Genomic DNA, 14,917 nt, shown 5'->3' with positions numbered 1-14,917 from the left:
CTTTCAGAGAAAACTGTATTGGATTATTAACTGTCTCAAAAGAAAAGGGCTTACTATAGCCCCGTTCCTTAGAAATGTGATAGAAGTTTACACCCAGAATCTTACCACCAGGACACTCAGACAGATGGCTTTGTATTACATTCCGGGATGAAGAGAAAGACCAAACAGGAGAAAACAACCTGGAATCAGGAATTTAAGCCCAAATGGGGCATGTTCTGCTTTTCCTTTTATAGAGATGGAGAACTGTAGATTCCAGCATACGTCAACCACAGTCAAAGAGAAGATATGGCCAGGGACGAAACTCACGGGACAGATGTTCATTGACCAGGCTTTGGCACAACGAGGACACAGTAAAGAAAGGGGAACCCAAGTTCTGAGAGAAGTGCTCTTAGAAGCAAGATATAGGGTCAGTTCTAGTTATAAACAACTGAGTCCACTCCAAGGGGAGGCCAGTGTCTGAAACATGTGTCTTTACTCTAGCATCACTCTAGGTACGTTGCCATTATTTATGAAGCTGCTGGGCAGAGTCTTGCCATGTCTATGCAAGGCATCAAAGATGGCAAAGCCACCCATGCCAAAGACCTGACCAACATTGACACTCTATGCTGGGGGAATTCAGACTCCATAATGTTTGTGTCTTGTCATCTATTTCCTAAAAACAAGCAGAAAATAAGAAGACAAATTGTTTCTAAAGGGAAAAAAGAAGGAAGTCTGTATTTCCTGAGAAGTGCAGTTTTCGTAGACTAGTCTGGGGTTGTGAATCATGTTTTATAAGACTGATGTACTACCCACTGCACTAATGAGCTACCTTGGACCGGATTCTAAAAGACTAAGTGAAAGGCTTATTAGGTCTGGCTCACAGGACCATAAACAGGACATTAAAATTGGATTCCTGTTTGAGCCTCAGCCAAGGATTTTCCCAAAGCTTGTGACAAAATCATTGCCACAAAGTCACATATTCCAAAGTACAGGACCACCTTCTATGGTCTGGCCGATGAAACCGCCGACAGCCACCACCAGGACATGGAAAAACTGAGGTGGTAGCTGAAGACTAGAGTTTGTTTTGGATATCCCACTGTCCTTGCATAGCCTCTAGAAGACAGGCCCCTTTGTTAGCCAGTGGTCTTCAAAATTGGTCGAATGCCCTAGAGAATGTGTAAGACATTCATAGGGGTGAAGAAATTATGAAAATCTCAATTTGTCACTTTTAAAGATTTATTTTATTTTGAAGTGTATGTTTGTGTGTGTGTGTGTGTGTGTGTGTGTGTGTGTGTGTGTGTGTGTGTGTATGCCCACAGAAGTCAGAGGCACTGGATCCTCCTGGAGCTGGAATTATAAGCAGTTGTGAACTGCCCAACGTGGGTGCTTCAACCAAACTCTGGTCCTTGTAACCATGGTATGAGAGTTTAAGCACTGAGCCAGCTCCGGCTGACCTGGAACTGGCTACGTAGATCAAGCTGGTCTCTAACTCACAGAGATCTGTCTGCCACTCATTCCCAAGGACTGGGATCAAGGGCATGTGCCACCATGCCCAGCCTATTTAATTTGGAGCCTGACAATCTGAAATCTGACTCCCAAGGAAGAAACTGGGGCGGTAATAGTTTTAGAGAGAAAATTACAACAATCGAAGAGCTCTCTCTAAGAGGATGGAGCTTTTCTTCATGGGGGAGGGATGAAGCTTGAGAGAGCAACAAGGCTGAGTGAGAGGGACTGAAAATACCTCAAAAGCTAATGACACAAAAGCCAAAGTCAAATCGGAAAACGAGCGCACCCATCAAACAGCAGTCACCACCAGAAAGAATCTACAGGCTACACTCAAGGGGTCGTGCCCATCTGGGAAAACCAGTGAAGCAAACGGGTCATTTAGAGAGGCCTTGTCTTGTGGGCTGAACCACCATCTTCTGGCAATTCACCAAAATGAAAAACAAGGGTAGAGAGGAGGCGCACCCTATATACATTCTCTGGACCATTTAGAAAACATGGAGTTGTTCCTTTGGCCACATCTGTAAGATGGGTGATACGGTAGACATCAAGGGGATGGATACTGTTAAAAAGAAATGCCCTGATCGTCCATTGACAGAGAAATGGATGAGATCTACATGAACAACATGGACGTAAGTGGGGGTAATGAAGGGCGAGGGTCGAGGGAAAGAGAGCTTAGGGGACCAGGAGATCCCAGCTGGATCAAGAACAGAGAGGGAGAACAAGGAATAAAAGACCATGATGGATGAAGACCACATGAGAATAGGAAGAAGCAAAATGCTAGAGAGGTCCCCAGAAATCCCCAAAGATACCCCCACAACAGACTGCTGGCAATGGTCGAGAGACAGCCCAAACTGACCTACTCTGGTGGTAAGATGGCCAAACATCCTAATTGTCGTGCTAGAAACCCCATCCAATGACTGAGGGAACCGGATGCAGAGATCCATGGCCAGGCCCCAGGTAGAGCTTCAGGAGTCCAATTGGCAAGAAAGAGGAGGGTTTATATGAGTGAGAATTGTTGAGACCAAGGTTGGAAAAAGCACAGGGACAAATATCCAAACGAAAGAAAACACATGAAAAATGAACCAATAGCTGAGGAGCCCCCTACTGGATCAGGCCCTCCGGATAAATAAGACAGTTGATTAGCTTGATCTGCTTGGGAGGCATCCAGACAGTGGGACCGGGTCCTGTCCTCAGTGCATGAACTGGCTGTTTGGAACCTGGGGCTTATACAGGGACACTTGGCTCAGCCTGGGAGGAGGGGATTGGACCTGCCTGGACTGAATCTACCAGGTTGAACTCAATCCTCAGGGGAGTCTTTGCCCTGGAGGAGATGGGAATGTGGGGTGAGCTGGGGGGGATGTGGGGGGGGGTGGAGCGCGGGAGAGGGGAGAACAAGGGAATCCGTGGCTGATATGTAAAATTAAATTTAATAAATAAAAAAAAAAGGAATGCCCTGTAAGGTATCACAGCAAAACTACAAGAGCCTACACTATTACTCTTCATGATGTTGGCACTGTTGTGAACAAGAAAATTAAGGGCAAGATTATTTTTTTTCCCCCAGAGACAGGGTTTCTCTTTGTAGACCTGGCTGTCCTAGAACTCACTCTTGTAGACCAGGCTGGCCTCAGACTTTCAGAGATCAGCCTGCTTCTGCATCCTGAATGCTGGGATTAAAGGTGTGCGCCACCATGCCCGGTTAAGGGCAAGATTCTTATCAAGAGAATTAATGCGCATATTGAGACCATTAAGCATCTAAGACCAGAGATTGGCTTTCCTGAAATGGGTAAAAGAAAACAACGTGGAGAAGAAAAGTACTAAAGAGAAAGGTACTGGGTTCAATGGAGTGCCAGCCTGCCACAGCCAGAGAGGCCCACTTTGTCAGAACTAAAGGAAATGACCTCGGGGCTGCTGGGACCCATCCTTAGGAATGCGTGGCTGAAGAGATGACGCCACCAGACCTCTAAGGTGGAGAAAGAAGGCGAAAAGGACTTGTTGAGATCATGCTCTGCCTTGCTCTAAGTGACTCCATATTGAGTACACAGTGGCTCTCTCTCCATCTGTGCCTCGTCCCAGGTGACTCCATTTCACAAGCAGTATTGGGCTCCAGTCTGAGTGCAAATGCAGAAGCAGGCATGCTCTGCATCTCACGCATTTAGATGTTGCTTGTCCAGCACCACCCAGGAGGCAGACTGACACACTCATTCCTAAAAGAGAAAGGACCACCTGGTAACTCATCACAGGGGTGCTGGCTAGTCTTAGGTCAGTTTCACACACAAACTAGAGTTACCTGCAAGGAGGGAACCTCCATTGAAAAAAATGCCTCCGCAATATCCAGCTGTAAGGTATTTTCTTAATTAGTGATTGATGGGGGAGGGCCCAGACCATTGTGTGTGGTGTCATCCCTGGGCTGGTGGTCCTGGGTTTATAAGAAAACAGGCTGAGCAAGGCATGGGAAGCAAGCCAGTAAGCAGCACTCCTCCATGGTCTCTGCCTCAGCTCTTGCCTACAGGGTCCTGCCCTGTTTGAGTTCCTGTCCTGACTTCCTTCAGTAATGAACAGCAACATGGGAGTGTAATCCAAATGAACCCTTCCCTCCCCAATTTGCTGTTTTGGTCATGGTGTTTCATCACAGCAATAGAAACCCTGACTAAGAGAACAGTAGACTGGGAACAGATGGGCACACAGGCATCGTCAAGTCATTTTAGAAAAACTAAGCCTAAGGATTTCTAGAACACACCACATGGGGGAAAGATGCAGCCCGCTCACCTGTACCCCATAAAGACACCATGGCTTTCCATGGCTCCATGGTACTTCACCTCCAGCTGGACTCAATACTAAGGCCTGAGGCTTGTTTAGCACGGAATCCCTGCTTCCCTGGCTCTGTGTGGTTCTCTCTCTCCCTCCCACCCCGTGTGTGTGTGTGTGTGTGTGTGTGTGTGTGTGTGTGTGTGTGTGTTCGTGTTGCCAAGACTTTATTTTACATGTATGGATGGTTTTGCCTGCACATATAGAAGTGTGCTGCAGTGTGCCTGGAGACCAGGAAGGCCAGAAGAGGGTGCTGGACCCCCTAGAACTGAAGTTATGGAGAGGTGTGAGAGTTGTGCCATTCTGGGAATCAAACCACAGTCCTCTGTAAGAGCAACCAGTGCTCTTAACCATGGAGTCACCTCTCCAGCCCCTCCCCACTGGTTTTATTATTGTCTTCTTCTCTGGTTACTTGTGTCTTTACTGCATGTATGAGGTGTAATGTGTGATGTGAGATTTAATATTAGTAATGAAGATTGGGATAAGAGAATTTGGTTTGCCAATGGCCAAGGAAAATAGAGACCGCTTGGCAAATGGTTAACAATAAATGGATATAGCTTGTGAATTAATTGTTATTGGATAAACTCTGACATCACAGAAAGACATCATCATGTCCATCTACGGTTTCTGGCATGGCACACTCACGGCAGTACCCCAGTACTCCAGGGCTTCCATAACGGGAGACAAGTAACCAATCCAACCCTCCTCAAGGAAGAAAACCCCTCCCCCCGCCAAGCCTAAACACTTAAAAAGGGAAAAACTTCATGGCCACGACCCAGACTTTGCCTGTAGAAAGATTAGGTGAACACTCTTACAAAGCACAAGAGTTAAGTCGGTGGACTATCTAGCCTCCTCCCATGTTTAGTATGAAGAGGCAGTCAGAGCCAAGGATTGCTCGGACATTTCTTTCTTTTCAAGACAGGGTTTCTCTGTGTAGTCCTGGCTGTCCTGGAACTCAGGCTGTAGACCAGGCTGACCTTGAACTCACAGAGATCCGCTTGCCTCTGCCTCCCAAGTGCTGGGATTAAAGGCCCCACTACTGGAAGTCTGCAGTAGGAGAAGGTTGTTCAGTGCATTTTACATAACACAGCGAAGCTCCAGGGTCCTGCCCTCCCTCCCCCTCCTTCCTCCCCACCCCCACCTGCAGCTGCCACCCGGGGGCAGCCTCTGGTCTAGAAAACCTTACTTTTGATCACCTCTACAGACTTGCTCAAAATGGCTAATGCTTTCTGTGTTAACTGGGGCTACATTTCAATCCGAAAGGATGTTAAAATGTAAAGGGACTGATTTGGGGCAAACTCGTTTCTTAATTGAGGTGTTCCCGGAGCTAGTTCCCCGGGGCACCCTCTCAATTCGCTCTCCACCGAATGCAGCTGGGCATTCAAACTGCAGCCACATACCTTTTCTACCTGTTTCAGGAGTTAGGGAAGGTCTCTCTTGCTGGCTGGCTGACCGAGGCGGGGAAGCGGGTTTCTTTTCTGGCACCTCTTCCTCATCCCTCTTCGGCCCCTTCGGCTCCTCTGGCAGTGATGGTGAGGGTGGCTGGCTATCACTGCTCTCCTGGCTCGCTCTGCTCTCCTTGCAAGCCTCACTCGGCTCGGAATCCACCTTCCCAGCCCGCCTAGCAAGCAGCTCTACCAAGTGGGGTCTGCTCAGTTTCGAAAGTGGGGACGACGGTGGGGTCTGGCTGGCGGGCTTGGGAGCCAGGGCCGGCTTCTGCATTGGTGGCGTTCGGCTTGCTGCCTTGTCCTGCTCTGGAGCTGGGGTCTGGCTACTGGCTGCCGGTAGCCCCGACTGGGCTACAGCAACCGAGCGACCCACAGAAGGGCTTTCGGCGGAGTCCCTCCGAGGGGCTAGGGCTGGCTTTTTCTCCTGGGGAAGGGAGGCGCCATGCTTGAGGGTCACCGCTTCAGGCTCTTTCTCTCCAGGGTCGCTCCCGGCTGCGGGGGTGCCGCCATCCACAGCGTCTCCCGTGCTGCTGTGCCTCTTTTTCTTCTTCTGTTCGGCCTGTTGGTCACAGTGGAAGCGCAAGGAGTAGTTGGTCCTTCTCAGTTTTATTCCAAAGGGCGAGGCCTTCTCCTCACCTCCCGGCATCACAGGCTCTGGCTTTCCTACGTCACTCGTGGTCTCGCTGTCCGAAGTGGTCGTGGACTCGGTGCGGGAAGCAGCTTTCTGCGGAGAAGGCAGGCCCGGGACCAGGAAGGATGGAAGGTCTTTGGCAAATTTGCATCCGTCGGTGGTGTCTGGGGGCTCCTGGCTCCCCTCTGGCTTCTCCAGGCTCTTCCGAGGCTCGGGAGCCGCTGCAGGCGGAGGCTGCTGGGGTGCAGTCTCGTCGCCCGGGGCTGGCCCCGGCTTTTTCCTAATGCTTTCACCGTCCGAGCTCTGTTTGGAGGTCTCTGCCCCGCCGTCGGAGAACTTCTGCCAGGCCGACATGATGGAGAACTTGGCGTTGCCGGGCGGCGTCCTGCGCACGTTCCCTCGGGAATCGCTCCGAGCTCGGGGAGCGGGCTCGTCCCCGGCGGCTCTGGCCGGCTCTCTGTCACCACGCTGGTCACCCTCCGCGTTCTTCAGGATCCTGGATCGAATGGAAGCCCACTCGGCTAGCGCGCCGCCGTTGCTCGGCGCCTCCGGGGGAGGCCTGGCTTTGCCGCCCCCGGCCCTGGGCTCCACCGCGGGGACGTCCACCACCGGGGGGCGCTTTTCTTCCGACAGGCCCAGGAGGGACTTGCAGGCGGTGTCCTTGATCTGGCTCAGGTTGACGGCCGGGCCGCAGAGCTGCGCTCCGGTGACCAGGATGGCCGTGTGGGGGATGCTCAGCGCCGAGGGCAGGGCGTGCGGCGGCGGGGCGCCACCGCGGGCCCCCGGCGGCTCCTGGGCCACTGGGGCCAGGCTCGCCGCGTCCCTGGCGGGTGTCACCGGGCTCAGGTTGACTTTGGGGAAGAGGATCTGCCTACCCCCGGAGGACACCTGGAACGTGTAGGGCCGGGGCATGGTCTGCCGCTCGTCCACCTCCTGCCAGCGGAGTTCCTCCACCTTCCGGTCGTTATCTGCAGCGACGGCTTCGTTCTTGTCCTCCGAGGCCGGGGTTCCGCCCATCTGCCCCTCTTGCGGCAGGGGGATGTCTGTCTGGGTGGCTTCTCTCCCTTCCCCGTCTACACCACCGGACTCCGTGTCCGGGTCTCCTCTCTGCCCTGCTGCCGGCTCGCTGGCCACCTTGGCCTCTTCCGTCTGCTCCCGGGCCATCTCTTTCTGCCCCGCGGGTTCCGGGGTTTCTTGTTCCTCTGGCTTCTCGAGGTCCCGCTGCTGCAGTGGGCTTTGCTGATCAGCCTCGTCCGCTAGCCCAGGCTGGCTCTCTCCTTCCGGGCTCTGTGGGCCCTCGTCCATTTCCCGCCCTTTCAGCTCTTCTATGCGTCTGGCCTCCTCCTCCTCCTCCTCCCGCCTCGGCTCCTGCAGCATCCTCCTGGCTTCCTCCTCCTGAGCACGCTGCCTCTCGGCCTCCAGCTGCCTCAGTTTCTCCTCCTGCCTCTCGGCCTCGCGCTGCCTCAGTTCTTCCTCCAGCCTCTCGGCTTCGCGCTGCCTCAGTTTCTCCTCCTGCCTCTGGGCCTCGAGCTGCTTCAGTTTCTCCTCCTGCCTCTGGGCCTCGAGCTGCCTCAGTTGCTCCTCCTGCCTCTGGGCCTCGAGCTGCCTCAGCTCCTCTTCCTGCCTCTGTTCCTCTTCCTGCCTCTGAGCTTCCCGCTGCCTCAGTTTCTCCGCCTGCCTCTCGGCCTCACGCTGCCGCAGTTCCTCCTCCTGCAGCTCGGCCTCGCGCTGCCTCAGTTTCTCCGCCTGCCTCTCTTCCTCCTCCTGCCTCTGGACCTCTTCCTGCTCACGCCTGCGCTCTTCCGCCTCCAGGCGCCCGGGGTCGTCGGCTTCCTCCAGCTCTTGCTCTGCACAACCCTGCTCCTCCGGGGCGGACCGCCGCCCTTCCCCGGGTCGAGCCTTCCCTGCCTCTAGCTGCAGGTCGGCCTCCTCGCCTTCCTCCTCCTCCTCCTCCAGCAGCTCCTGCCTGAGGCTCTCCTCCCAAAGCCGCCTCTCCAGCGCCTGCCGCCTCTGCTCTTCCAGGCGCCTCTTCTCCGCGGCTTCGGCTTTTTGCCGTTTGCACTTGGCTTCAAGTTCCCGCCAATACTCTTCCTGGAGTCTTTTGTCTCCGTGGGAATCCAGAGGCTCTGGCTCCTCTTCGTGCCAGATGTGCTTGTCTTCTCCTGGCTGCCCGTTCTGGTCCAGGGAAGACTGACTCTCAAAGCTGCCTGGCTCATTCTGACGATCCTGATTTAAAAAAAAAAAAAAGCAGAATCAGCTTTTTCCCACATGACCCCGACTTGTCCCTGTCGCCGTGCAGGTGGTCCTCTTAATTGCAAGAGGGCAGGTATTCCCCAGGACAGACACAGCGGTCCCTGCAGCTGCCCATGATGGCTGAGCCTCGTTGTCAACCTGACTGGACTTAGAATCACCACGGAAACACACCTTTGGGGGTTTCCAGAACAGCCTGAGTGTGGGTGGCGCCATCCTAAGGGCTGGGGTCCTGGTAGGAATAACAAGGGGAAAGAGGAGGAAGCGAGCTGAGCACCAATGCCTATCTCTACTGGCTCGCACTGCTGCGGCCATGATTTCTGGGAAATGATCGACTCTACTCAAACTGTGAGCAAAATCAACCCTTCCCTAAGGGGCTTTTGTTGGATATTTTTGTCACAGAAATGGGAGCAGTAACTAAATTCCCTTTATCAAAAGTCCTGCTCCCATTGTTTCAGCTGCCTAAGGACAATTGAACACCGAATCTCCAGATCAATTAATATGCTCTAAATGACTTAGTACAGTATGTCATTATGATTGTTCTAATTGATTATTGTTGTAAATCTTTGTATCATCCCCAATTTAGGAGTTAAACTTTATCATAAGTATGTATACATGTATATTAAGCATGGGATAAAACAGTCTATACAGGGCATTCACTGGGGGGTCTTAAAATGTGCTCCTTCCCAGGTGAATTCAGGCATTGGTCATACAAAGGAAGAGTAGTTGAGGGAACAGAGGAAAGAATATTTTTTGTTTTGCCGTCTAACCCTTTCATTTGCTGTTTCCAAAATTAGTTTTCTTAGTTTGAACTAACAAGAGGAAAAACAATAACCCAAAGGACAGCATTCCGAAGATGAGCCAAAAAAAAAAAAAAAATGCATTTCCTTATTGTCTCCTGAAGCTTGTGACTTGGAAACCCACCCTAGAAAACCTAGGCTAAGCAGAGCTGGCCCGCTTTTCTGCCCCCAAACAAACGGGCATCTGGCACCCCTCTACAGGCAAAGGCCCTGCGGTCCTCCAGCTTGGGCCACGGAGGGTATGCTGACCTCTTGATCCCTGCACACTGCTGGACACTCGAGTTCCTGATCGGGAGAGACCTACAATTTGCTACGGCTCTGCCCCAGCCCATCCCAGCCCCCGGGGCAGCATCAGTGCCTGGCGAGCACGGGCACCTGCCACACCAGCTGAGACAGGCTCGACGCACCTGGGCAAGCCACCTGTGCTTCCTCGACACCCGCTGGTTTTTCGGCTTCACCGAGAGTTTGTGCTTGGCGGCACTGTTGTCCAGGCGCGCGATGGCCAGGGGGATGGCGTCGAGGTTGACGCTTTCAATGGTGCCCGCCGAAGGGAAGTGCCGCTTCGGCCGGGAGGGTTTGACTGGAACAACCTGCGGTACGGATTCGGACAGAAAGGTCAGCGCGGATCGGAACACGACGAACAGGGAATCCCACAACAACGGCAGTGCTCACTGGGTTCTGTTGGCCCAGCCTAGCCCAAGGGATGTTGTTTCGATGAGAGTCAACGTCAGCCCACAACACAGAATTCTGCAGCGCACAGCCAGTTCCCACCTAGTTTCTGAGGTGGGAGGAAGCCAAGGGTTTCTCTGGCTTGCAGGGGATGAAGAGAGGCACAGAGGCAGACCAGAGACCCAGGAGAGGGGAACCAGCTGTAGAGAGCTGCTGGCCTCGCCTGTGTCCTGCCCCTGCCTGACATCCCTCAAGGGTCCTCCATGTCCACTGCTGGTCCATGCTGCACCTGGTCTGGGCTTCGAACCATCAGCCAGTAGCTGCACACATTTCTCCTTCTCTAGCTTCTCCATGCACGCGATGCCTGTTGTCTGCTCTGCATTCTGTCACAGGGGCTTGCTCCCTTAGCATGTGACCGCCTTGGTGGTTTCAATGAGAATGTCCCCCATAGTCTCAGATGTTTGAATCCTTGGCCCTGAGATGGCGGTGCTACATGGGTAGGTTTGGGAGGTGTGGCCTCGCTGGAGGAAGTGTATTTCAAAATACACTCAGGGCCATTCCCAGTGTACTCTTCCTTTGCTTGTGGGTCAAGCTGTGAGCCCTCGGCTTCCTGCCCTAGACACTACACCTCCTCTCTATCATCACAGATTTAACCCTCTGGAACTGTCAGCTCATAGAAACTCCTGCTTCTATAAGCTGCTTTGGTCATGCTATTTTATCGCACAATAATATAATATAAACCCATAAAGGGACATCTCCGACACTTCTCCCTTGGTCAGGGTCACCAGGACCAGGAAACAGTGCATACAGGGACCAGATGCAGTGAGGGGTGGGGGGAGCATTTGGGCATGCCTGAGGAAGTCAACGCTTCCTCAGCAGGTAATAGATGCCAAGGATGCTGTGGAGGTGCAGGCATACCAGGCCCTTAGTATCCAGTTCCTACCTGACAATCTCTGGGCACAGAGGCCAGGTAAGTCCCCTCCCTAAGGTGGAATTATTCCTTCCACCTGCCAGCTCCTGGATGGAGGAGGGCATGGCTGTTGGCCCATCAGCTTAGGGTTCAGCTCTGGCTGCACACACTGGCAGGTATATTGAGATGGGGAGAGTTCACTGGAACTACCCTAGCCACAGTAATTTTTTTAGAGAACTTGACTGAGAAAGCACAGGTTCAGTGGTGGGTGGTCCTTGCCATTTTGGAAGCATAGGCTTTACCAACTATATATCTGGGTGACCCTGAGGGATGCAGGACTCAATAGTTTGTTTCTTCATTTGTAAAAATGCCAACAGCACCCCTTTCATAGGGCTGTGGTGGGGAGTAAGAGAAGCAGCTCCCCCCCCCTTTTGGTTTTTTCGAGACAGGGTTTCTCAGTGTAGTTTTGGTGCCTGTCCTGGATCTCGCTCTGTAGACCAGGCTGGCCTCGAACTCACAGAGATGTGCATGGCTCTTAAAGGCCTGGGATACCACCCCTGGGAGAAGCTGCTCTTACAACGCCCTCAGCATGGTGCCTGGAACACAGGGGGGGGGAGGGCAGTTAATGCCAGCATCTCCCAGGTATGGTAGTGAGGTTCTAGTTCATTCTGGAGTCAAGGGGGCCGCTGCAAAGTAAGAGACAACAGAGCATCAGAGAAGAGGCAAGAGGGAGTCTCTAAGATTCCTCTTGTGGGGAACCCCATGGCAGGCACCCATTCTCAGTACTTCCAGAGTTCCTAAGAAGGAAGCCCCGGGGAGGTGGCGAAGGATGCTGTGGGCCACAGAACGCAGCAGCTTCCTCGAGACTCCAGAGTACAGTGGACTGTTACTTATGCCCCCCTTTCTGTTTGCTCCAGAGGAAAAGAATTCATGATTGGGACTGCAAACCTGGTCAAAAGCTCACGGCTAGGGAGGTCATAGACCACAGGGGGAACTTACTATAATCGTTTTGCTAAATGGGCTCCTCGTCAAATTTCCTGATAACGTTATCAGGAAAAGTAGCCGTTGCGTACTCAGCTCTAAACAGAGCGGGTGGATTTGTCTTCCCTCCTTCATGAGGGTCAAGAGACATTTTAGAAAAGTAAATAGAAGGTGGAGGGTATGGAGGAGGTTGAAAAATGTCTTCTTGGCATACTATCAATGTTTCGTGCATCAACTCTTAGCGCCTGTGGTTGCCTGGACACGATCAAGCCAGTCAATACATATGGCTGGACATGGGACTAAAGCTCCTGAGGTCTCACCCCTCGCCGAGGAGCTATCTGTAGTTGGTGGCTGCTGGGGAAGGGAGGGTCAATTTTCTTTGGGGGTGTGGTCCCTGGTAGATTGTTCGTGCACCACACCCCTGGACATAAGGGCAGCTCTAATAAGACTCAGTGAGGTTTTTTCTTTTTTTTACATGAGGGCATGAAGTAAGGAGAGGGATGTAATAAGAAAAAGCCTGGGGGAAGAGAATGGGAGGAATAGGGGATGGATATGATCAAGATCTGTATACAAGTATGTAACTGAGATATAAATAAAATATTGAAATTTTAAAAATGTTTCAGCACAATCACTCAAAACCATAGAATGCTTAGTACATCAAAAAGCTGGCAAAGTGCTCTGGTAAAAATAATAATAAAAGCCGGGCGATGGTGGCGCACGCCTTTAATCCCAGCACTCGGGAGGCAGAGCCAGGTGGATCTCTGTGAGTTCGAGGCCAGCCTGGACTACCAAGTGAGTCCCAGGAAAGGCGCAAAGCTACACAGAGAAACCCTGTCTCGAAAAACCAAAAAAAAAAAAAAATAATAATAATAATAATAATAATAATAATAATAATAACAGAGCGACATAAGTGCCATTTCCCAAAGGAAACTGGAAGAGCCTGCAGTTCTGAAATGAAGATTCATTCACTAAAAGACCACGTCCCCCTCCGGCACGGCACACATACTTGTAATCTTAGTATTGGGAGATGGAAACAGGAGATCAGGAAGATCATCCTTGGCCACATAATGCATTCCAAGGCTTGCCTGCACTGCAGGAGACACGTGTCTCAAAAGATAATCTCAGAGGCTGGAGAGATGGCTCAGCAGTGAAGAACATGTGTCGTTCTTACACAGGATCTGAGTTCACTTCCCAGCACCCATATGGTGGCTCAAAACTCTCCACAATCCAGTTCTAGGGAATCCGATAGTCTCTCTTCTGCCCTCCATGGGCACCAGGCATGCATGTGATGCAAATACATACACATAGGCAAAACACTCCTAAACAAAATAAATAACCTTTTTTTAAAAAGACAAAAACTATAGACAAACTGCACACATTTAGAGAAGTTGGTGGCCATGGCACAGCCTCAGTCAGAGGACACTGAATGAACTATGGTAGGAAGCCATCCGTACCTGGCATCTAGAGAATTTAGACATTGGGTGAGCCAAGCGTTCCCATGCCGATGGGCAGCAGGGGGCGCTCACAGCCCTCTCCGTGTCTCCAGAAGTTCTGTGCACAGAGGCCAGCACTGGACAGGGCCAGGCTTGCAGTCTGTTTGCACTAAATGTTTAAAGTTCATGGGGCTGGTGCGCGCGCATGTGCGTGCGCGAAGGGCTTGCATTTTTGCAGTTACTTTCCATAGTCACAAAGAGACCAAACTAGTACACAATTATAATCAACAAAAACTACTTAGTCTACATGAATCCAGAAGCAGAGAACAGATATTTCCAGTCTTTGGCCTCGTAGCTTTTAATTGCTTATGGTGATCCTTACAACAGATATAACATTCTGAGAAGAATTCCACATTTCTTTCCATGCCGTGAGAGATACCTGGGGGGATAACAGAGCCAAGGTGCTGGGCTGAGGGCAGGAAGGGGAGCTCAAAGCTGGGATTTCGGTGCCAGCCTTTGTTGGTAGCTGTCCCCACTGGGCCTCAATTCTGTCTGGATAGTGGTACTGTTCAGAGCCACCCCCTCATGGGTGCAGAGGTGGCCACTGTCACATCCTCCAGTTTCTTCAGAGAAGGCCTGCCCCTTGTAGAGATGAGAAACTCAGCCCCTACCGGACACATGCTCAGGGCAAAGGGTCTAGAATCCTCAGTGAAGGTAAAATCCTCAGGCCATAGGGGGAGGAAAATGATGTGTAAGTAAGGGCAAGCATGAAGCCCTGAGTTCAGGTCCCATCACCCATGTAAAAAGCAGGGCATGGCCACCCATGTCCCTGTAACCCCAACACTGCGGAGGGCAGAGAGAGAAAGATCCCCTGGCTCAGTGAGAAGACCTTATCTCCAGGGAACAATGTGGAGAGTGACAGAGAGGGACTCCTGACCCTTGACCTTTGGCCTGTCTAAGCATATGCATAGGTGTACCCCACCCTCCCATCTTCCACACCCATACCCCAACAGGGCACTAAAAGTGTGTGTGTGTGTGTGTGTGTGTGTGTGTGTGTGTGTGTGTAAAAGCAGAGAAAGCTAAGGTTGGGTATGCGTTTGTTTCTTAGATGTGTAAATAATAGAAGACTCTCCCTTACAGTTGTGAGTACCTTGCAGACATTCTAGAGCGCCCCTCTCAACAGATTCACAATGTCTTGAAGTGCACGATCCATTTGTATCCAGGGAAGCTATCGCTGTCTAAAACTCCCAAGGCATTATGGGAGTGTGGCTATTCTTCAGAGCAGGGCTCAGGTCTAGCAGTTGTGTTGCCATGGAAATGGATGGCTGCTTTAACCTCTACCCCTGGTGGCTCTTGGTTTATGAACAGAAAACGAAACAGCAGATTGTAACAAAAAAGGGAAGAGGCCAAATAAAAAGTTCAACTTCCATTACCTTCTCTTCCATCTCACTTCCAGCTTCAGGTAGATTCAGAGGACTGGAGGAGCTTGGCGTATCACTGGACTG

At 51.7% G+C, this 14,917-nt stretch overlaps 1 protein-coding gene across 3 annotated transcripts in view; it reads right to left on the bottom strand.

Annotated features, from left to right (window-relative positions):
* The window catches only part of Cracd (capping protein inhibiting regulator of actin dynamics), a 226,483-nt gene that overhangs the window by 8,270 nt on the left and 203,296 nt on the right, over window positions 1-14,917 (bottom strand). For all 3 annotated transcript variants that reach the window (XM_028855995.2, XM_028856136.2, XM_028856063.2), the window contains 3 exons: window positions 14,846-14,914; window positions 9,827-10,009; window positions 5,691-8,595 (listed from right to left, as the gene is read on the bottom strand). In XM_028855995.2, the coding sequence (XP_028711828.1) occupies window positions 5,691-8,595; window positions 9,827-10,009; window positions 14,846-14,914 (3,157 nt within the window). The remainder of the gene's footprint in view (window positions 1-5,690; window positions 8,596-9,826; window positions 10,010-14,845; window positions 14,915-14,917) is intronic.

The sequence above is a fragment of the Peromyscus leucopus genome, chromosome 10 (assembly GCF_004664715.2).
Source record: "Peromyscus leucopus breed LL Stock chromosome 10, UCI_PerLeu_2.1, whole genome shotgun sequence".
NCBI classification, from domain to species: Eukaryota; Metazoa; Chordata; class Mammalia; order Rodentia; family Cricetidae; genus Peromyscus; species Peromyscus leucopus.
This window is presented reverse-complemented; position numbering and strand designations above follow the sequence as displayed.